Source organism: Protopterus annectens, chromosome 9.part0 (assembly GCF_019279795.1).
Source record: "Protopterus annectens isolate FY-2018-M chromosome 9.part0, PAN1.0, whole genome shotgun sequence".
NCBI classification, from domain to species: Eukaryota; Metazoa; Chordata; order Ceratodontiformes; family Protopteridae; genus Protopterus; species Protopterus annectens.
The window spans coordinates 1,482,399,618-1,482,423,047 of NC_056743.1; the positions used below are offsets into that span (position 1 = coordinate 1,482,399,618).

The 23,430-nt window shown below is 44.6% G+C and overlaps 1 protein-coding gene across 1 annotated transcript in view; it reads left to right on the forward strand.

Moving 5' to 3' along the window:
* The window catches only part of AKAP8 (A-kinase anchoring protein 8), a 1,438,733-nt gene that overhangs the window by 1,053,583 nt on the left and 361,720 nt on the right, over nt 1-23,430 (forward strand). The window contains exon 10 of the mRNA XM_044084424.1: nt 13,084-13,225. Within this exon, the coding sequence (XP_043940359.1) occupies nt 13,084-13,225 (142 nt within the window). The remainder of the gene's footprint in view (nt 1-13,083; nt 13,226-23,430) is intronic.

The window sequence follows — 23,430 nt, forward strand, 5'->3', positions numbered from 1 at the left end:
ACCGACGACAGTGCGCTGATTAAATAAAGCACAAAACCGACAGCAAGGTACGTCGTGGTCAAGGCCTAGGCAAGGAATGCAGTACAAATAAAAATCTTTGAGGTATTTGCTTTCCACAAGTAGTGCAATTATTAACTTTTACTGACCTCGGTTAGGAGCAAGAAAACGTTTCCCCAACGGGGAACTTGGCTTTAAAGTTGAAGACTTTGGTTCTGAAACTCGAAAATGTAAATTTCAGAGGAGTCGGCCGACCGGCACTTGCGAACTGCTTCTGCTTTGGGCACCGCACGGCAAGAAAGACTGGTGTAATGGCGTCTGCTGCATGGTTTATACCCCCTGACGGCCTGACGTCATGGAAGAAGGGACAACAACCGACACAGGACCCAAGACTTTAATCAGGCCGACTGAGAGCATCCTGCCAGCAGATTACACAAATGTAATGACCGCAACAGTGAAACACGAAGAACATCCAGAGGGACAGTGGTTGCCATGAACCCCAAGGCTCTCAGAAAACCTCTCGCAGAGGTCTCTTGCAAAGGAACTAAAAAAATCCTGTCAAATGACCTTTGGAGGAGGAAGAGAAGCTGTCTGAGTTTGAATCCTGCACTCAGAGAACCTGTTCCTAAGAAGATATCCAAGCAGATTTTAGGTTTAGAGTGAAGCCTACACTGTGAAGCAGCATTCTGAATTAGGGGTCCTGCAGAAAGTACAGTTTTGTACCAACCATAAATGTAGATGTTAGTGTCTTCACTGCTGCAGTCATTACACTTGGGTTATCCTGCCGTCAGGCGGTCCCGCAGTCGGCCAGAGTTCCAAAGTCTTTGTCCAGCGTCGGTTGCTGTCGCCTCCTCCCTGACGTCAGTGCGCCAGGGTTATAAAAGATGCAGCCAATGCCATTTTCTTCAGTCTTTCTTGCCGCTCGGTGCCCGAAGCAAAAGCAGTTCGCAAGTGCCGGTCGGCCAACTCCTGAGATTTTCAAATTCGAATTTCAGATCAGAAGTCTTCATTAAAGCTAAGTACCCCGTTGGGGAAACTTTTTTTCTTGCTCCAGACCGATGTCAGAAAAAGTTAATAATTGTATTTCTTGTGGGAAGCAAATACCTCATAAGGATTTTTATTCTTGCTGTATTCCTTGCCTAGGCCCTGACCACGACATTGCTAGTTGTCAGTTTTGTGCTAGATTTAACCAACGCACTAAGCGTCTGTACAATTTTGCATTTCATTACTTTGGCCGAAGATTCAGTTATATAATGCCGTTGTAACAGCTGACTACCGGAGTTTATAAAAAGCGCAAAGAAAAAGAAAAGGACAGGCATCCAAGGTCCAAAACAGACAATGAAGCTTCCGCTAGGCTCGTCGCCGGTTCACAGTAAGCCGCTTTCGCAGCCCCTGACGCCCGCTACCTCAGAGCCACAGGCCGCCTCTGACTCCCACGTGGAGCCAACTAGGCCGCTGGAAACTCAAGGTATTGGACACTCTGAAACTGTTCCCTCAGATGGGTCCGGAGCCACTGAGCAGGCATAGGCTTCTGAGTGTGTTTTCAGGCCTACACAGTTGCATATAAAGCCAACTTCAGCTTCAAAGGCAAAGACTAAAGCAGCTCTAAAGACAAAGAAACAAGTACAGCATTCTCCTGGACAGGCCTCCATGCCAAAAAACATATGCTTAATATGGCCGAAGACCTAATTACTTTGATCAGGGGTTCCCATCCCCCTCCTGATGAGGCCTAGGCAAGAGAAAGAATATGAATCTTCAGATCAGGTTTCCATTTCTTCTGATCACGAATATTCCCTTCCTCCCTATGAGGATTCTGATGCTGAAGAATCTATCCCTTCAGCCTCTCATCCTGAGGATTATTGTTTTGGGGAGACCCTGCATACTATGAGGGAGCATTTCCATTGGGAGAGCCAAGATTACTCAGAATCCAAGAAAAGGCTCAGAGACTTCCTTTTATTACCCCAGCACAGGCCCCTTGCTATTCCTCCTGTTTTAGACATTGTAGATGATGTTTTTAGAGTCCGGTCTATCTCCTGACTACCACCAGCTCCTGTTAAGCCAGACAGAGATATATACTACAGGGTTCCGGATTCACATAAATTTATTTACAAAAACCCTGCTGTTGACCCAGAAACTATTTCTCAGGGTCCCAGGGGGGTCAAGGCTTCCACTGCAAAAATCCCTATCCCCTCTGATAGGGATTCAAGCGCCCTGGACAGATGGGGGGGGGGGGGTTTATACTTCTGCTACCTTGGCTGTAAAAGCTTTAAATTGTCAGCTTCATATGCTTAAATATCAGCAATATCTTATGTCACTGCTTAAACAGAAAATGTTGACAAATTCAGAATGTGCAGAAAACAAAGAAATGCAGGATTTATTGCATACAGCTGAACAAGTGGGAAAGCATACTTTGCAATGTGGTTTTGATTCTCTAGAGCCCTCCTTCAGGGCCGCAGTTACAGGTTCTGTCATTAGGAGGCATGCTTGGTTGAAAGAACAGAATCTGCCTGATCATGTTAAAGCAAAACTATTAGATGCTCCATTACAACACGATACCTTGTTTGGTGTTAAAGCAGAAGTGTTGGAAATGGAGGACAAAGCTAAATCTATGTAAACAGTGAAGGATTTTTTACAGGTACAGCCTCCCAGATTTAGCAGGAACTGGCCTACAAAGAATTGGTCCTTTCCAGTGTCAGACAGGCCACAGAGGCAGATACAGACGCCCCAGAGGCAGATCACAGCCCCAAGGCTCATACAGACCTAAACAATGGGGTGCTTCTACCTCCAAAAGTGGAGAGGAAAAATCACAGCCATACAGGAAACAGTCTCAGTGACTTTCCCCTGCCAACGCCAAGTGCTTATCTTCTGGCAGCTCCTTTGGGGGGGAAACTAGCACTTTTTTCACAAAATTGGCACATGATCACCCAGGACAAATGGGCCTTAAATATCGTATCTCAAGGCTACAGGTTCCACTTTCACACCCTGCCAAGGCCAAACTGTATGCCAGACCTGCCACGCAATCAATGGGCAGAGGCACAAAAAGTTTCATCCCTCATGGACATGAGCCATTCAACAAGTTCCACAGCAAGAGCAGGGACTAGGATTTTACTCAGGGCTATTCTTGGTACCCAGAAAGGACAAAGTCTGGAGACCAATACTGGAACTGTCTATCCCAAACACATTTCTGGATATTCCAAAATTAAAAATGTTAACTCTGCAGCAGCTTCTGCCCATGCTGGGCAAGAAGGCTTGGCTTGTGACTTTAGACCTAAAAGAGGCATACCTGCATGTCCCAATCAGACAATCATGCAGAAGATAACTCAGATTTATAGCTGGCTCAATGCACTAGCAATTCTCTGCACTGCCCTTTGGCTTATCTACTGCACCCAGGGTCTTCACAAAATGCCTGGCACCAGTGATTGCATTTTGCAGACAGAGGAATACAAATGTATCCTTACTTGGATGACTGCCTTATTCAAGCAGAGAACAAGAACACACTACTACAGCATCTAGCGTTTGTAAAAAGGTTACTAACTGGTCTAGGGTACACAGTAAACGAAAAGATATCAAAACTTGTACCCTCTCAAGAGATAATATTCCTGGGTGCAAGCTTAAATACAACTGCCCAGATGGCTTATCTCACGCCAGACAAACACCGACAACTGACTACTTATTTCAAAATGTTGGCAACAAAGACCCAGTTATCTGCAAGAAAAATTCTGCAGGCTTTCGGCTTCATGGCATCCTGCATTCTACTAATTCCATATGCAAGACTGCATATGAGGAAACTTCAATGGTATCTAAAGTGTGTTTGGACTCAGCATAGCAACAGCCTGGAAACAATAATCACCCTCATTCCCTGCCTGCAACAGGAGTTTCGATGGTAGGCAAAAGCCTGTCACCTCAACACGGGACAGCCATTTACGATGCCCACAGCCATGCAGACATTGACAGCAGATACATCAGGTTATGCCTGGGGGGCCCATATGGCAGGAAGATGTATTCAGGGCACATGGTCCACAAGTCAAATGCAGCTACATATCAATCAAAAAGAGATGCTAGCTGTACAGAATGACCTGACAGCCTTCAAGGATCTACTTCATCCAGGACAACTACTGATAAAGACGGACAATACTACAGTCATGTACATAAACAAGTAGGGGGGCACACATTCCTACCCCCTCTGCAGACTAGCCATGAACTTGTGGGACACAGCATTGACTTACCAAGTACATCTGCAAGCACAATTCCTGCCAGGAAGGATAAATACTCTGGCAGACCAACTAAGCAGAAAACCTAATGGATCCCCACGAGTAGAAATTGGATCAGCAAGTCTTCAGCATAATAAAGAATTGAGGATGCCCGGACATAGACCTATTTCCTCCCCTCACAACTGCCAACTACAGAGATTCTGCACAAGGACTTATCACAAGCAAGCATGGAAAGTGGATGCTCTATCTTTCAGCTGGAAAAACCTAACAGTATATGTCTTTCCTCCTCTGCTTCTCCTCCCCAAGGTACTCCTCAAGGTCAGACAAGAGAAGCCAAGGTCAGACAAGAGAAGCCAAAAATTATACTGATTGCCCCAGACGGGCCCCCAATCCTAAAGAGCTTGTCTCAATGCCCAGCTTGGACATTACCTCAAATTCCTCACTTATTGACCCAGCAAGACAGTCAGATACTGCACAACTAACTCAGGACCTTAAACCTGGCAGCATGGTGGATAATGTAGCCATTCAAGACATACCTGTCTCTAAAGCAGTGATGGATGTTATTTTGGAGGCCAGGAGGCCTAGCACCAGAAAATCTTATGCAGAAAAATGGAAGAGATTCTGTGCTTGGAACCAGGCGCAAGGTATTGACATGATTGTTCCAAATATTCCTCAGATTTTGCAATACTTAACTGAGATGCTGGATAAAGGCCTTTCCTTTTCATCAATTAATATTCATGCCTGTGCCATTTCAGCTCATTGCAATACAGAACCACCTATTTTTTCACATCCATTACTAAGGCAGTACCTCAGAGGGGCCAAAAACATAAGATCTCCAAGGACCGCCCCAATACCTGCATGGGACCTCAACTATGTCTTGGAAAAACTCACACTGTCTCCGTTTGAGCCAGCCTGTGCAACTGATATAAATTCTTATCCTGGAAAACACCTCTGCTCCTAGCAATAATCTCCGCTAGACGAGTCTGAGTTACACACACTCATGGCTGTGGAACCTTTTAGCATTTTCCATCATGACAGGACTTCTCTGAGGACAAACCCTACATTTATGCCTAAGGTAGTGTCCAGTGTGGCTCTTAACCAAACAATTCATTTGCCTACCTTTTACCCAAACCCACAGAATAAGGGTGAGAGACTTCCACATTCCTTGGACATTCACAGGCAGCTGCGCTTCTACTTGGACAGAACCACAGCTTTCAGAAAGACTGAGCAACTTCTAGTGGCATATGCTGCAGGATCACAAGGAAAGCCCATCTCAAAACAGACTTTCAAAGTGGATAGGCCACTGCATTCGTTTCTGCTAGTCACAGCATGGCAAATCAGTGCCTAAGAGCATTAGGCCACATTCAACCAGAGCAGCAGCCACTTCGTCGGCCTTCCTCAGAGGAGTACCAACCAAAGACATCTTAGAGGCTGCAACTTGGAGTTCAGTGCATACTTTTACAAAGCACCATCACTTACCTCTCTATTCTAAATCCAGGGCAGGCTTTGTCACTGCAGATGTTCATCGTCTTACCTTGCTGCAGTCATCACACTTGGGTTATCCTGCCATCAGGCAGTCCCGCAGTCGGCCCGAATTCCAAAGTCTTGGACCAGCGTTGGTTGCTATCGCTTCTTCCCTGACGTCAGTGCGTCAGGGTTATACAAGAGGCATCCAACGCCATTTTCTTCAGTCTTTCTTGCCGCACAGTGCCCGAAGCAGAAGCAGTTGGCAAGTGCCGGTTGGCCGACACCTGAGATTTTCAATTTGAATTTGTCCGAAGTCTTCAGTAAAGCTAAGTACCCCATTGGGGAACATTTTCTTGCCTCAGTCCGTTGTCAGAAAAAGTTAAGTATCTCATTTCTTGTGGGAAGCAAATACCTCATAAGGACTTCCATTCCTATTGTATTCCTTGTCTAGGCCCAGACCATGACGTTACAGGTTGTCGGTTTTGCGCTAGGTTTAAATAAACGCACTATCAAACGCCGTTTTGATTTCGCACGGCATTACTTTGGCAGGAAATTCAATTATATCATGCCGTCGGAGCAGCCGACGACCGCATTTCATAAAAACTGCAAGGATAATGACAGGCAGCCTAGGAATAAGCCAGACCCCGAGGCCTCAGCTGGGCTTGTCGCCGGTTCTTCGGTTTTCAGTGAGGTGCCTATGCAGCCCCTGACCGCAGAGCTGGAACCCCAGACAGATGCTGACTCCCAAGCGGAGTCTACTAGGTCGACGCAGCCATCTACCGACACCGGAGCAGATTTAGACACCAGGGCAGAGGAAACACCTTTGGTTGCAGAAGGTGTCTTCAGACCGACTACACTCACCATTAAATCTTATGCTAAGCTTAAAACTCCTTTAAAACTACAGGTCAAGGCCCCATGCCTAAGAAACAGATGCTTAAGATGGCTGAAGATTTAATTACCCTTATCAGGGGTTCCCATGGCTGAAGATTTAATTACCCTTATCAGGGGTTCCCATACCCCTCCTGATAAAAGACCAAGACAAGTGGAGGATTATACATCCTCTGACCAGGTTTCTCTCTCCTCGGATTCTTCTGAGGAACAGGATTTACACTTTTCCACCTTATGAGGACTCTTCCCTCAGCATCTCCCCCTGAAGACTACTCCTTTGAGGAAACATTACATTCCATGAGGGAACATTTCCACTGGGAAGACCAGCATTACTCAGATTCTAAGGAAAGGCTCTGAGAGTTCCTTTTATTACCCCAGCACAGACCTCTTGCTATCCCTCCTGTTTTAGATATTGTGGATGATGTGTACTTGTAGTCTAGTTTAAATCCAGACTCTCTACCTCCTGCTCCAGCCAAACCAGACAGATACTACAGAGTACCTGACTCTCACAAATTCCTTTATAAAAGCCCTGTAGCTGACCCAGAAACCATTTCCCAGGGTCCTAAGGGAGCAAAGGCTTGTATGGCTAAAAATCCTGTTCCCGCTGAAAGAGATTCCAGAGCCCTAGATAGATGGGGAAAGAAAATATACACCTCTGCAACTCTGGCCATGAGAGCATTAAATTGCCACTTTCACATGTTGAAATATCAACAGTTCCTGATGTTTCAGTTAAAAAAAATGAGCACACACACAGAACACCCTGAATTCAAGGAAATGCAGGATCTGTTGCATGTAGCTGAACAGGTGGGCAAGCATACTTTACAATGCGGATTTGATTCACTGGAAGCTTCCTGTAGAGCAGCTGTTACTGGCTCAGTCATTCGTAGACATGCTTGGTTAAAAGAGCAAACCCTCCCTGACCATGTTAAAGCAAAATTCTTGGATGCACCTTTACAACAGGATGTATTATTTGGTGTCAAAGCAGAAGAGGTTTTAAAGAAAATGAAGGATAAGGCTAAATCTATGCAAATGGTCAAGGATTTCTTGCAGGTACAACCCCCTCGCTTCAGCAGAAATTGGCCAACAAAAAATTTGTCCTTTCCAGCTTCAGACAGATCACAGAGGGGCAAATAGACGCCCAAGGGGCAGAGGTCAGTCACAGGGCGCTTACAAACCTCGCCAGTGGAGTTCTGCTACCCAGAAAGGAGGAGAAGACTGTCCCCAAGCTAGCAGAAGGCAGACGCAGTGACTCTATCCTCAAACTACCAAGCAGATCTCTCCTGGCAACACCCTTGGGAGGAAAACTAGCATTTTTTGCAGACAACTGGCACATCATCACAAAAGACAAATGGGTTCTAAACATTGGCTCTCAAGGATACAGATTCCACTTTCATACCTTACCAAGGATCAGAGGAATGCCAAACCTGCCACCAAATCAATGGGCAGAGGCACAAAAGCAAATTACAGCTTTCATGAACATGAGCCATTCAAAAGGTACCTACACAGGAGCAGGGACAAGGATTTTACTCAAGACACTTCCTAGTTCCAAGAAAGGACAAAGCATGGAGAACCCATTCTGGATCTTTCAATTCTAAATACCTATCTGCAAGTACCAAAATTCAAGATGCTAATACTACAGCAGCTTCTTCCCATGCTGGGCAAGAATGCTTGGCTAGTCACTTTGGACCTCAAGGAGGCATACCTGCATGTCCCTATCAGACAAAATTGCAGAAGATACCTCTGCTTCATTGCAGGTTCAACACATTATCAATTCTCTGCACTGCCCTTTGGCTTATCTACTGCACTCAGGGTCTTCACAAAATGCCTGGCACCAGTAATTGCATACTGCAGACAGAGGAATTCAAATATACCCATACCTGGACGACACTCTTATTCAAGCAGAAAGCAAGGACATTCTTTTACAGCATCTGGCATTTGTCAAACACCTTATAAGTTGCCTAGGGTACACAGTAAACAAAAAGAAATCAAAACTAGTGCCCTCACAAAACATAACATTCCTGGGTGCCAGCTTGAATACAATGGCCCAGATGGCTTATCTCACACCAGACAAACGACAGCTGTTTCAATATTTCAAAATAATGGCAACAAAGACCCAACTCCCTGCAAGAAAAATTCCGCAGGCCTTGGGGATTCATGGCATCTTGCATACTACTAATACCATTTGCAAAACTGCATATGAGGAAATTACAATGGTACCTGAAAAGTGTATGGACTCAGCACAGCCACAGCTTGGAAACAATGATTCCACTCATTCCCTGCCTTCAACAGGAGTTTCTATGGTGGGCACAGGCATGTCACCTCAACAAGGGTCAGCCTTTCACCTTACCCACAGCCAGGCAAACTATGACAACAGATGCATCGGACTATGCCTGGGGAGCACACATGGCAAGACAGTGCATTCAGGGCAAATGGACTACAGATCAGACACCCCTGCATATCAATCAAAAAGAAATGCTAGCAGTGCAGAATGCCCTAACAGCTTTCAAGGACCTTCTACACCCAGGACAACTACTAATAAGGACAGACAACACCAGTTATGTGGTACATAAACAAGCAAGGGGGCACACATTCCTACCCTCTATGCAGGCAAGCAGTGACCTTGTGGAACACTGCACTGTCTTACTAGGTTCAATTACAAGCACAATTCCTGCCAGGAAAGAAAAACACATTGGCAGACGACCTAAGCAGAAACATCATGGATCCACACGAATGGAAACTAGATCCACAAGTATTTGCAATGATAGCTCAAAAATGGGGACGCCCAGACATAGATCTGTTTGCAAGCCCCCACAACCACCATCTTCAAAAATTTTGCACAGGGACCTTCCATCCACTAGCTTGGAAAGTGGGACGTTCTCTCATTCATTTGGAAAACATTCACTGTGTATGCCCCCCAGTGCCTCTTCCAGCAAAGGTACTGCTGAAAGTCAGATTAGAGAGGTCACAAATGATTCTCGTTGCACCAGACTGGCCACGCCAACATTGGTATCCAATTTTAAGGAACATGGCCCAGGGCCCACCATGGATTTTGCCACAAATTCCTCACTTGCTCACCCAGCGAGACAATCTAATTCTACGCAGCCAGCTCAAGACTTTAAACCTGGCTGCATGGCAAAGTACCTGAACAACCAGCCAACACCTTTATCCAAAGCTGTACCAGGAAAACCTATTCAGACAAACGGAAAAGATTTTGCTCCTGGAACCAGGCTAAAGACCTAAATCCCCTGGAGCCGAACATTCCTCAGATTCTACAATATTTAACTGATGTTACACAAAGGACTTTCCTTTTCATCTATTAAGATCCATGCCTCAACAATTTCAGCTCATTACAGCACAGATCCTCCTTTATTTTCACATCCACTCCTAAGACAGTACCTCAGAGGGGCTAAGAACTTAAGACCACCAAGGAGAGCTCCAACACCTACTTGGGACCTCAACTTTGTCCTGGAAAAGCTTATACTGCCGCCCTTTGAACCAGCTTTTTCAACTGATTTAAAATTTCTTTCATGGAAAACTGCCCTACTACTAGCAATAACCTTAGCTAGAAGAGTCTCAAAGCTACAGGCACTAATGGCAGTGGAACCTTTCCTCATTTTTCATCAAGACAGTTTCTCTACAAACTAATCCTTCCTTTATGCCAAAGGTGGTATCCAGTGTGGCCCTAAACCAAACCATTCACTTGCCCACCTTCTTCCCAAATCCCCAGAACAAAGGAGAAATACTCCTGCACTCTTTGGACATTCACAGGCAATTGCGTTACTACTAGGATAAAACTAAGGCTTTCAGAAAAACTGACCAGCTCTTTGTAGCCTATGCTACAGGATCACAAGGAAAAGCTATCTCAAAACAGATAATTTCTAAATGGATAGGACATTGCATACGTTTCTGCTACACACATCATGGGAAACCAGTACCTGCTAACATTAGGTCCCACTCCACCAGGACTATAGCTACATCAGCAGCCTTTCTCAAGTGAATGCCAACCAAGGATATTCTGGAAGCTGCTACTTGGAGTTCAGTGCACACCTTCACCAAACACTATCACTTACCTCTTTACTCTAAGACTAGAGCTGGTTTTGCCACTGCAGTTTTGCAGGGCCTCCTAGCTTCTTCTAACCCTGTTTGACTCCACCTCCCCTCCTTAGCTTTGGGATTCAACCCAAGTGTGATGACTGCAGCAGGGTAACACGAACATAGTACAGTTTTGTACCTACCATAAATGTAGATGTTCGAGTGTTCACCCTGCTGCAGTCCAGGTTACCCTCCCTCCATCCCCTCTGAACTAGCTGAACTTATCTCTACCACTTTATCCTATACTACCTCTGTGGTGTATTTGCTTGTTATTTTGCCTACCTTTTGGGGGCACCTGATATCTGGGGCAAGAAGAACTGAAGAAAATGGAGGCGACTGCAACCGACGCCAGTCCTAGACTTTGGAACCCGGGCTGACTGCGGGACCGCCTGACGGCAGGATAACCCCAGTGTGATGACTGCAGCAGGGTGAACACTCTAACATCTACATTTATGGTAGGTACAAAACTGTACTTTCTGCAAGGCCTGATAGCCTGTCCTAATCTTATTTAGCACCAGCCTCCCAACCTTAGCTTTGGAATTCAACCCAATTGTAATGACTGCAACAGTGAAACACTATGAACATAGTACAGTTGTGTACCTACCATAAATGTAGATGTTCAAGTGTTTTCACTATTGCAGTCCAGGTTACCCTCCCACCATCCCCCTTTTCCTTGCTGGGACTTATCAGTACTTCTCTGTTCTATACAACCTATGTGGTTTATTTGCTTGTAGATGAAGGAAACGTTTTTTCTGTATGCATGCTTATTGGCATATTTTAGCCTACCATTTTAGGGGCACCTGACATCTGGGGCAAGGAAAACTGAAGAAAATGGAGGCGACTGCAACAGACGCCAGTCCTAGACTTTGGAACCTGGGCTGACTGCGGGTAGCCTGCCAGCAGGATAACCCAATTGTAATGACCAGCAGGATAACCCAATCGTAATGACTGCAACAGTGAATACACTCTAACATCTACATTTATGGGTAGAGGTACACAACTACTTTCTTCCCTTCCATCCCCTTTCTCTTGATCGTCTTCGGGTTGGGTACCCCCTTCAACTTTCCCTCTCTCCCCTGTTGAGGTTCTTTTGGTGATGCCCCTCATACAGTCTATGCACTGGATTGTGTCAGCACTGGAGAGGTCATGCCATGGACCCGGGGCAAGAAAGATCTGAAGATGGTGCTGGCTGACTTTTTTTTCTGTATGCCATTGATGTGTCTTTTGAAGGGGTAGGAGTCCTCTGGACCAGTGGGAAGACTGTGAGATATGTAGTGTTTGGGTTGATTGGGTTCTTGCACTCTGGATTTCCAAGAGTCAGTACAGCAAAATAAATGTACTTTAAAATTTACAATTATGGTAAATTCATGTCATAGGTGTACTTCCCTAGCTGTATTAAACCACCGCAGTCTGACATTTTCCCCAAAAAATAAGTGCTGCATTAACAGTTCCATGCAGCTGTCTAAATGTCAGGACTGGTGGTGATGAGAAGCCAGACAAAAAATTGCACACGTTCCTATAAACTTTTGAAAGATTCTGAGAACGTGCTATAAAGTTGCATTGCAATTTATGGTTTATTTCTTAGACATGACCAGTTGACTGTCACTTTCCTACTTTGAGCACAGTCTGCAGCAGACTAATTTTCAAGAATGTTGAAATTTTGAGGCATGTTAATTATGTAACACTTTTATATCCAGAGGTGATGTAAAGGTCTGGAGAGATGTAGGTATTGCAAAGGGTTTTCCTATAGCACAATTTTCTAATGGAAGATGCCTTCAGTAGTAGTATTTTTCCACCTAGCTATTGCCGGGACACCCCTGAAGTTTGGAGCACTTATGTCCATAAGCTGAAATTCTGGAGTACATAAATGTTTGAAATTCTGTGATCTCCATACTGGATTTGAGGATGGTCTCTTCTGGAAAAGAATGCAATCCATCAGGGTTCTATATGAAACATTTAGTCTGTGTTCTATTTTAAGTCCCTGCCTCTTATTCCTGTAAAATTTCAGAAGGCATAGTTTAAGCTTTTTTCAGGAATTCCTCAACTTGATGATAAATGAAACAAGTGTCAATGAATCACTAAGGTTTATATTTTAAGTTCAAACTTTTAAATGGTGATTATGAGCAAGTCCCAGTTAAAAGGGCTCATGAAGATACTGGAATTAGACAAGAATGTTTAAATTGCTATTCAGTTTGAAGGCAGATTTTCATATTTGCAGAGTTATTTCATTTAACATGCATGGTGTAAACACTACCACCAATTATCAGATGATATTTAAGATCTTAATGCAGCTTTATTGAAGCAGCATTTTAATTTGGTATGAGGTTTATCTTTACTGGAAAACAATTGTATGCTAGTAATGAAAGTTTTAGTAAGGTGTATGTGTGTGTATTTAAACGTTTATGAATCTCTGTTTTTTTTAATCTAGAATACAGTTTGCTTGCTCTGTGTGCAAGTTTCGCAGTTTTACTAATGAAGAAATTCAGGAGCATCTAGAAAGCAAATTCCACAAGGAAACCTTCCGATACATTGGTACTAAGCTTCCTGACAAAACAGTGGAGTTCCTTCAGGTACAGAAGCATTTTTCATTGAAGCTGATTTTTGTAGAAATCAAACAATTTGAAGTTCAATGCCAGTTGCAAAGTAGTTAAGTTTCTCATTTTATAAGTAAAGCCATAACTACCTACAACCTTTAGGCACTGTTTATCTGAACAAAATTGCATTTTTTCTTTTCCTATCAGTTATACGAATAAGTATTTGTCATTGCTAGCCTCATTTAAAGGTATTGGCCCAAAATTACAGCTGTAAGAACCTCTTGATCTGTCAGCTTTTATTCCATCGCCAACTGTTGGCTGTCCTTCTATTCCTATGTTGCAGTATTCTGCCTGTGAGTTTACCTTTCTAGTCTCATGTATGAATGGCCATTATTCAAAAGCTTTCAGTCCCTCCTAGGTGTGAGAGATGTCAGCTCTAGGCGAAAGTACGTAGGCCATAAAAGTGACGGCACACATCAGCCCTCAGAACTTTCCAGCTGCCAGTCGTACACCTGGTGTTCCTGCTTTGCTGACAACCAATTCAAGTTTCAAACTTAAGTACCCCGTTGGTGACCTTTTTGGTTCTTCCTTTTGATTTGTATGGCATCCAGAAAGGGTAAATGTCAGTGCGGCTGTCAGATCTCTCATAAAGACACCCACGATAAGTGTTTGTTCTGTCTCGGACGGTCCCACGATTATAAGGTCAGCCCTGTTTGCCAGGCGTTTGTTCTGAAACAGTTTCACAGTTGTCTGTATGCACTCAATTTGTACTTGGAGAACCAACGTCTGAAACAACTTGCTTTGCATATGGAGGACTCATCGGATGTCACCTCTGAACCGCCAAAAAAGGCCAGATCTTTACAGCCTGTAACAATTGCTAAGCCTCTTCCGGACGATCCACAGCCTGTGGCAGACATCGGCCTGGCCTTGGGATGTGGACCCGGATCCGTCACACCGGATGTCGAAGGTACCTCTGAGGAAGCCATACTACTGGTGAGTGAGAGCATGTGTGCAGATGTTATTTCAGTGACCGTTTCGGGCGCGGGGGGGGGGGGTGGCAGCATGTTCAGGAGAACATTGAGATTCCCAGCCTCAGACTTTGGCACCCGCTCCTAAACAAACGCCCGTTGGGACTCTCAAGAGGAGAGAAAAAAGAAAACACATTTCCCAGCCAGCAGAAAGCATTCCAGACTGGCAGGATTTTAGCTAAAGCTTTTTCTCAACTTTCATGGCCCTGAGGCCTACTTCAGCTCCTGCACCTTCTCCTCCTGTCCTAAGTCCTAGGCCTCAACCTGCAGAGACCATTACCAGGGAAGAGGACGTCTGTTCAGATTCCTCATATCATTCCCTCTCTTATAATACACAACTATCTTCTCCCTTGGGTTATAGATCTCCAGACGAAGAATCTATAGACCCAGATTCCCCTGTTAGACTTGACCTTCTCTGAAACTATTTTTAAAATAAAGGAACACTTCAAATGGGAATCCACAGACATGTCTGAAATACAAAAGAGGTATGACCTCATTCAGATGAAAGCACCAAGCCCTTCGGCCATTCCTCCTCTACTACCTGCCTTCTTAGAGGTGTCATCCACTGCAACTCTCAATCCATACTCAACCCCTTGCTCCTCGTAGAGTAGACAGATTGTACAAAATCCCGTACTCAGCTAAGCATTTGATTAAGTGCCCTCCAGCAGACCCAGCTACTATCTGTCTCCACAGATGAAGCTTCCAAACCCTTGCCTACCACCACCATCCTTCCTGCTGACAAAGACAGCAAAACTATGGGAAGGATAGGGGATGAGATTTACACCTCTTCCACTTTGGCATTTAGAGCTACTAATTACCAGACTCATATGGCAAAGTACACCTTGTCTCTTCTAGAGTATGCCACCAAACTGTTGGCAGACATTCCAGACTCTTTGGCCAAATCAGCTACGTCTTCTCTACTGGCCCTTATGTCCCAAGTCACCAGGCATTCTATTAAATGTAGCTACGATGCTGTAGAATCCTCAGCAAGGTCAGCAGCTTCAGCACTTCGCAGATACTCCTGGCTGCGCTTGCAACCTCTGCTAGATAATTTTAGGGCTAAGCTGAATGATGTACCACTTGACAATACTGCCTTATTTGGCTCTAAAGTAGCAGATCTTTTCAAATTCCTGCAACAAAAGGGAAAAGAGATGCAAGATCTTAAACACCTGCTAGTTTCTCCTGTACCTAAATTCTACAGGGACTATCCTGTGAAAACAGTTCATCAGGAAACACTCTACTCTTGCTTCTCCATCTAGACACAGGCAAGCAAGAAAGAAAAATCCTTCAGCTAGAGCACCTTCCTCCTGTAGTCAAAGGACGCCCTTTCAGGACAGGGCAGGTAGTGTCTGACTGCCTGCCACTCCTGCCTCCCCCACCAGCTGCCTCCATCCCACTGTCTGCTCATCTTTCCCACTGCCTCCCTCTTTGGAATCAGATCACTTCAGACATGAGGTCCTCTCCGTCCTCCAAGAAGGTTACCTCCCGTCTTGGATAACCTCCCCAGTAAGTCTAGGCAAGCCACGACCTCCGGCTCACCAACTGCCCCTCCTGCTACCTGTACTACAGTCCCTTTAAAACCAGGGCACTATAGAAAGAATCCCTCCCTCCCAATTCGGAAAAGGGTTCTACTCAAGGATTTTCCTAGTTCCCAGAAAAGAAGGGCCATGAAGACCCATCTTGGACCTCTCAAGGCTCAATCCTTTCTTGAAGGTGCTAACTTTCAAAAGCTGACCCTGCCAGTTCTATTCCCTCTTATTATGGGCGAAGACTTCCTAGCTACACTAGACATGGATGCCTACTAACATTCCCATAAGACACACACACAGGAATTACTTAACATTCTTAGTGGGCTCCTCACATTTGCAGTTATCTGCCTTGCCTTTTGAGCTTTCAGCTACACCCAGAGTCTTTACCAAATGCCTGGCTGCAGTAATAACCTTTTGCAGGACAAAAGGGATACAAATATTCCCATACCTGGATAACATGCTTTTACAGGCTACCAGCCAAAAAAGACTCCCAACATATATCCAGTTCGTACTCTCTCCTACATGCTGTTGGGTTCCAAATAAACTTTCCAAAGTCCAACCTCACACCGACCCACAACATTGTGTTCTTAGGGTGCAGAAATCCACACAGACTTAATAGAGGCATACCTGCCCCCAGCAAAGGTGAGTTCTCTTACAGAGCACCTCCAAGGGATTCTGCTCTCCCCTCATCTGATTGCAAAGCAGTACCTCAAGCTGCTGGGTTACATGGCAGCTACCATCCTCATGCTACCCCTAGCTCAATTACACATGAGAAAACTGCAGTGGTACTTGCGCTCTGTCTGGAAACAGCACATCCACCCACTGGAACACATTGTGCCTTTGCTTCCATGCTTAAAGCAGCAGATGTTATGGTGGCTCAGCCAGGTGTGAAGCTCAACCCATGACTTCCCCTCCATCCACCTCAATATTCTCAGGTCATGCGTACGGATGCCTCAGACCTGGGGTGGGAGGCCACTTCCGGCCATCAAAAAGTTCAAGGCCTGTGAACATATAGGCAGAAAACAGAACACATCAATGCCAGAGAAATGAAGGCGATCCTACTAGCTCTTCAGACATTCGTTCCTTTCCTCCAGAAGGGATCTCTCCTGATATACACAGACAACGCAGTGTTTCAACAAACGGGGGGGGGGGGTGACAAGTCCTACCTACGCTGCAGACTTGTTTCACTAGTGTTGGAAGTAGCCACTTCCCAGGGAATTATCCTGAAAGCAGCATGGATTCCCCCTCTCCACAACTCCCAAGCAGATTTCTTCACCAAAACCAGCACAAACAATCATGAATGGATTCTCCACAGGGGCATCTTCTTGGACATCTTCCTGGACAATAGTCCACAGATGGAGTACACCATGAATAGACCTGTTTGCCTCTGCCAACAACTTCCTGGATACTGTACCAGGACACCAGACCCACAGGCACTGGCAACAGATCCCTTCTTTCATGGAAGGGGAAATGCTTTTATGCATTCCCCCCTTACCCCTCATTCAGAGGGTCCTGCTTACAGATACAGCAAGACAATCCAAAAATCTGGCTGCTAATTCCCTACTGGCCCCGACAGCATTGGTTCCCCTTACTTCTGCAGTTGTCCAATTGACTATGGTCCCAGAAGCCTGCTTTCTCTCCGCTGGGGTCTTCTCTTTCCCTGCGATGGTCTACCTTTGAGTTTGTGAAGAGGGTATTTTCTGCACAGACAGAATTGATATTCCCAACCTCTCTGATTTTCACTCCAGCAGTCAGATGTTTCTGTGCTTGGATCCTCCTCATTCCACTCTACATGGATGCCCTCCAGTCTACCAATCAAGGTCTTACCTCTTCTAACACTTTCCCGAAACACCCCACCTAGGAAGTCCATAAGAAGAGAAAGTGCAAGAGGAGGCACTTGAAATCTCCACAAGAATCCATTACCCTGCCTATCCTGAATCTCCTAGCTTTGTAAGCCAGTTAGAACTCTGGGTTACATAGGGTTTGTTAGTTGGGAGAGTTTATCTACAATATCAGAGCGTGGGATAGTTTTTCCTTTTGCAAGGTCTGGATTTTCACTGTATTTGTTTTGCCCTCATACACTAAAGTATCCTTCTCAAAGAAATTGACAGAGTTAAGTGGGCAGGATTTGTCTTTGCCGAATCTGAACAGGCTTGGGTTGTTTGCAGGTTGCCAAAGTAGTTTTTTTCCATTCCCCCCCCCCCCCAAAAAAAGTCTGACTAGGCAGGAAAGCCCATTTTCAGTGGAGGCCCTGGAAGAAAAGCTCTACAGTCCATTTCTTTTCTGTAATTTATGCTATGCTTATGCAGAGTTTCACACAATGTTTACAAAAAAATGTAGCTTAGAAACAGTTGAACATTGTTAAAATTATTCATTTGCATGATGGTACAACTAACAGCGTATATCCTTAAATGAAATTGTCACTTAGAATTTAGAACTTTCACATAAACCATTTGTATGGCTGAATATTGCTTATACAAAAAGAGTGGAAAATCAGTCTGTTCTTAGGACTTTAACTTTTTTGATACTGTAAAGAATGAGGAGTAAGTTGTAGTGTAAGTTGAATAATCCCTGTGGAGGCTAGTTAGTCAAATCGAAAAAGTGCATAGGGGAAGTATGAAGGAAGGAGAAAGAGTTGGATGGTGAAGGAGGGGCTATGTAAAGTAGGCAAGGGAGGGGGCTATATAAAGTAGGCAAGGGAGGAGAGTGATAGAAATGTTCTCTGCATAAGGGGGGTTTTCAGGGTGTTCTGGGAGAAGTAGCCATGCAGTTGTGAAAATTACCTAGGTTAGCTTATCTGGATGTGGAATATATGCAAAGCTGGGTTTTGAATTTTGAAACTTGTTCTCAATTTGAGTGTGGGAGGGATAGAATTCCATAATCTTGAGGCGTAGTACACGTCCCCTGCCTTGTTGATGGACTTGCCGGTAAGTGGGAAAGATTTGCTGCTAAAGCATAAGTCTCTGCAGTAGTAGTATTGCATTATGTTTTGGACTGCAGGGCATTTTTCTGATGTACAGATGAGTTTGTGTGCCGTGACTAATTGGGTAACTCTAGCCACTTTAGTTCTCAAGGCAGTGCTGGGCTTTATTTAGAGAGTTGGCAGAAAGTTTAGCTACTTTAGTTGTAATGTTTCTAATTTAATTTTTTTCCAGTTTTAAGAATAGGAGATGTGTACAGAAGAGATTTCTGGCATCTGTGAAAAGCTGCTTATGTGCATTTTTATGGCTTGAATAGAGGTGGTGGTCGAATTTTAGTTGGTCACTTACAACTGTCACTAACTTAGTTTGAAGAGCCACACAGACATACCACCACAGACAGGTCTCTAGTGTAGTAACGAATAAAAACAACAAACAAGCTCCAATTTTATTGTAGTTTAAAAATAGTACAACACCAAAGCATGTCTGTCCGATGCACACAATCCAGGATAAGTGTTTCAGCTGTAGCCTTAAGAGCTTGTGTTATTATAACAGCTTTTTATGAATTAAAAGAAGTTTCCACCAATAATTAGGCTCTTGCCAGGCCAACACCACCGTTCCTATCCAATCAAAAAGCCAACCAGTTACTCATCTGTTTTAAGATAAATCGTCTCACATAACCAATGATTATCATTTAAACAGACATCTTCCTTTTATGACTAGTTTCAAGGGTACCATCCTGCTTAAACCAAGAGTACGATCTGCTCTTAAATTAATACAGTTGACCTCTGCAGTTTTGGTTCTGTTTTGAATGTAACCACTTCTGTTATCTTCAAGTATCATTTCTAATATTTTAAACTTGAATGAATGCAACGTAAATGTCAGATGGCTAGCCAAATCATTGCATTTAACCTGATTTTTCACATCTGATAGGTGACAAAATCCTCTCTCTAAATTGCTGGTCTGTCTTGCCTACATAGTAGGCTGAGCATTTCTGGCAAGTAGCTATATAAACAAAATGCTTTGTATTACAAGTGGCTTGACCATTAAGGCAGTAAACTCTGAGGTGGGATGACAAAAAGAATTAGCGGTATCAATATAAGAACAGACTTTACATATTCTACATTTGAATGTACCTTCTTTTTTGTGTCCATTACTCCGATGGAAAACCATTGTGTTGCCACATACTAATCTTTTAATGTTTTTATTGTTCTTAAGCACAAACTTTGGGACTTCCCCCACTATATTCTTTAGGCACTCATCCTCAGTTAATATTCACCAGAATTTCTTGATAACACTACATGTCTGTGGGGGTATCAGTGGTGTAAGCAAGCATGTTTGTACTGGTTTTGAGATGCAACTTTCTTCTATCCTGTACCTCCTTGATCCAAAGAATAGGGACAGCCCTTTGCCTTCATTAATGTGAGAGTCTGCTCTAGATCCTCTAACATCTTTTTCAGAATAGCCCCTACTGTTCAGATGGTCCTTCAACTTCTCTTGTTCTGACAAAAATTCATTTTCATTAGTGCATAGTCTGGAAATTCGAATCACTTGATCCATGATGTTGGTGAAAACAAACCTAGGGTGCATATACAGTTAAGTAATGATTTCTCCCCGTCTCTTTTCCATGGATGGTGGTGTTGGGGCCCATTATAGGATCTAATTGTACTCTTACATCGAGGAAGTCAGTCTCCTCTTTTGGACCTCACATCGCATTCATTCAAGTTTAAAGTATTAGAATTGGTACTTGAAGATAATGGAGGTGGTGACATTCAAAACAGAACCAAAATTGCAGAGGTCGACTGGATTATTAATTTGAGCAGATTGTACTGGTTTAAATGGGATGGTACCCTTGAAACCGGTCCTAAAAGGAAGATGTCTGTTTTAAATGATCATTGGTTATGTGAAAGGGTTTGTCTTAGAACAGATGAGTGAGTGATTGGCTTTTTGATTGGATAGGAGTGAAAGTGTTGGCCTGGCGAGAGCCTAATGATTGGTAGAAAATTCTTTGAATTCACAAAAAGCTATTACAATGAAACTGGATTTGAAGAAGGCTATGGCTGAAAGTGCTTATCCTGGATTTTGTGTATTGGACAGATATTCTTCGTGTTTCACTATTGCAGTCATTGCATTTGGGTAATCCTGCTGGCAGGTTGCCCTCAGTCGGCCTGAATTCCAAAGTCCTGGGTCCTGCGTCGGCTGCTGTCGCCCCTTCCTGGTCGTCAGGGGTATAAAATAAGCAGCTGGCGCCATTTTCTTTAGTCTTTCTTGCCGCGCAGTGCCCGAAGCAGAAGCAGTTCGCAAGTGCCAGTCGGACGACTCCTGAGATTTTTGTGTTAGAGTTTCAGATCCAAAGTCTTCAATAAAGCTAAGTACCCTGTTGGGGGAACTTTTTTTTCTTGCTCCAGACCGATGTCAGAAAAAGTAAATAATTGTATTTCTTGTGGAAAGCAAATACCTCATAAGGTTTTCATTCTTACTGTATTCCTTGCCTAGGCCCTGATCACAACATTTCTGGTTGTCTGTTTTGTGCTAGATTTAACCAACGCACTATTAAGTGTCGATATGATTTTGCTTTAAACTATTTTGGACGCCGGTTTAATTATCCAGAAATGTCGGATAGCCATCTGACTACCGGAGTTCACAAAAAAAGCAAGGAAAAAGAGAGAGACAACCGAGGCCCTAAACCGACGAAGCTTCTCCTAAGCCAATCGCCGGTTCTCAGTGAGCCGCTTTCGCAGCCCCTGACGCCCGCTACTTTAGAGTCACAGGCCGCTACCGATGTCCTTCAAGAATGCAACTGCAGTCATAACATATGGGTTGTCCTGCCTCAGGCAGCCCTCGGTCGGCCGGATTCCAAAGTCTGGGTCTGACGTCGGCTGATGTCGCATTTCTCTCCGACGTCAGAGCGGCTGGAGTACATAAGCATCAGCCGACGCCATCTTCTTTAGTCTTTCATGCCACGCGGTGCCCGAAGCAGTTCGCAAGTGCCGGTCGGTCAGCTCCTGTTTTCTTCGAAACCGAAGTCATCAAAAAAGCTAAGTACCCCGTTGGGGACCTTTTCTTGCCTCAGCCGATGTCAGAAATTACTGAAAAAGTAAATAATTGTTTGTCTTGTGGTAAACAAATACCTCATAAGGACTTCCACTCTTACTGCCTCCCTTGCCTTGGGCCAGACCACGACGTCTCGGCCTGTGCCGCCTGTGCTCGCTTCAATAAGCGCGCACTCAGGCGCCGGGCGGAGTTCGCTGAAGACTTTTTCGGCGAAAAATTTGATCATACAATGCCGTCGGAACATCTGACAACGCTCCTAAGAAACGAAAAGACCGGGACCGACATCCTCAGCCCGCGTCTTCCACCGACACCACGCCAAAACTAACCGCGAGTGCCCCGGTTCCCTCTGAGGCGGTTGTTCCACCGCTCCGAACCGAAGACACCGCATTACCGATACCGGAGGCCACTCCGCCAGTTATTGACTTTCCTCCGGATACTGAAACCGAGGAAATGCCCGAGACCATTGCTGTTGATAAGGTCACTCCTGCACGTGGAGTGGCTAGGCCTTCCATGTCTATCGAGGCCTACACACGTGCAAAGGCAGCCAGCAAATCCAAGCATCTTACTGCTAAAACCTTACCTCAGCCTACTCCTGAAACTAAAATCATGGCTATGGCCGCAGATTTAATTTCCATGATCAGAGGTTCCCAGGCCCATCCTGAGAGAGGATCCCAGCCTCCTCCTGATGAGGCCCAGGGTTGAACCCTCTGACCCTCTTCTTACAGATGAAGATTCTGAGGACTCTGTTCACTCCGAAAGCCAGGAAGAGCCCTTCCAGACCTATGATGATTCAGATGCAGAGGACTCCATTCCCTCGGCCTCTCCTCCTGAGGATATGTCTTTTGGGGAAGTTCTGCATTCCATGAGGGAGCATTTTAAGTGGCAAGGCCAGGAATATTCAGATTCCAGAAAGCGCCTTCGAACCTTCCTTAAAAAGCCCCAACACAGACCCTTAGCTATACCTCCTGTGCTTGATATTTTGGATGATTTATACTCTGACTCCAGTGTTACCCCTGATACTCTTCCTCCTGTCAAGCCTGACAGATACTATAGGGTCCCAGAAACCCATTCTCATTTCTTTAGGGCCCATGCTGTTGATTTAGAAACAATTTCCCAGGGGCCTAAAGGGGTTTCAGCTACCACCTCCAAAAATCCTTTGCCTTCCGACAGGGAAGCAAGGTCCTTAGAGAGATGGGGGAAGAACGTTTACACCTCCACTACTTTATCTATGAGAGCTCTCAATTGTCTCTTTCACATGTTTCAATATCAGGATTTCCTGTTAGATGATTTACAGAAAAGATTGGCCTCCCCTGAACCTTTAGATAGGAAGTCTTTGCAGGAGGCTGTGCATAATTCTCAGCAAGTTAGCAATCCCTTTCTACAGTGTGGATATGATGCATTGGAAGCTTCATGTAGGGCAGCTATGACAGGGGCGGTCATTCGTAGACATGCATGGTTAAAAGAACAACCTTTACCAGATCATGTTAAGGCAAAACTTCTTGATGCACCCTTGGAAAAGAACAAGCTGTTTGGTGCTAATGCTGAAGATGTGTTAAAGTCCATTGAGGAAAAAGCCAAGTCAGTTCAGACAAAGATTTCCTCCAGGTTCAGCCACCCAGATTCAGCAGGAACTGGCCTTCTAAAAACTGGTCCTTTCCTAATCCTGAAAGATTTCAAAGGGGCAAAAATAGGCGTGCCCGAGGAAGAGGCCA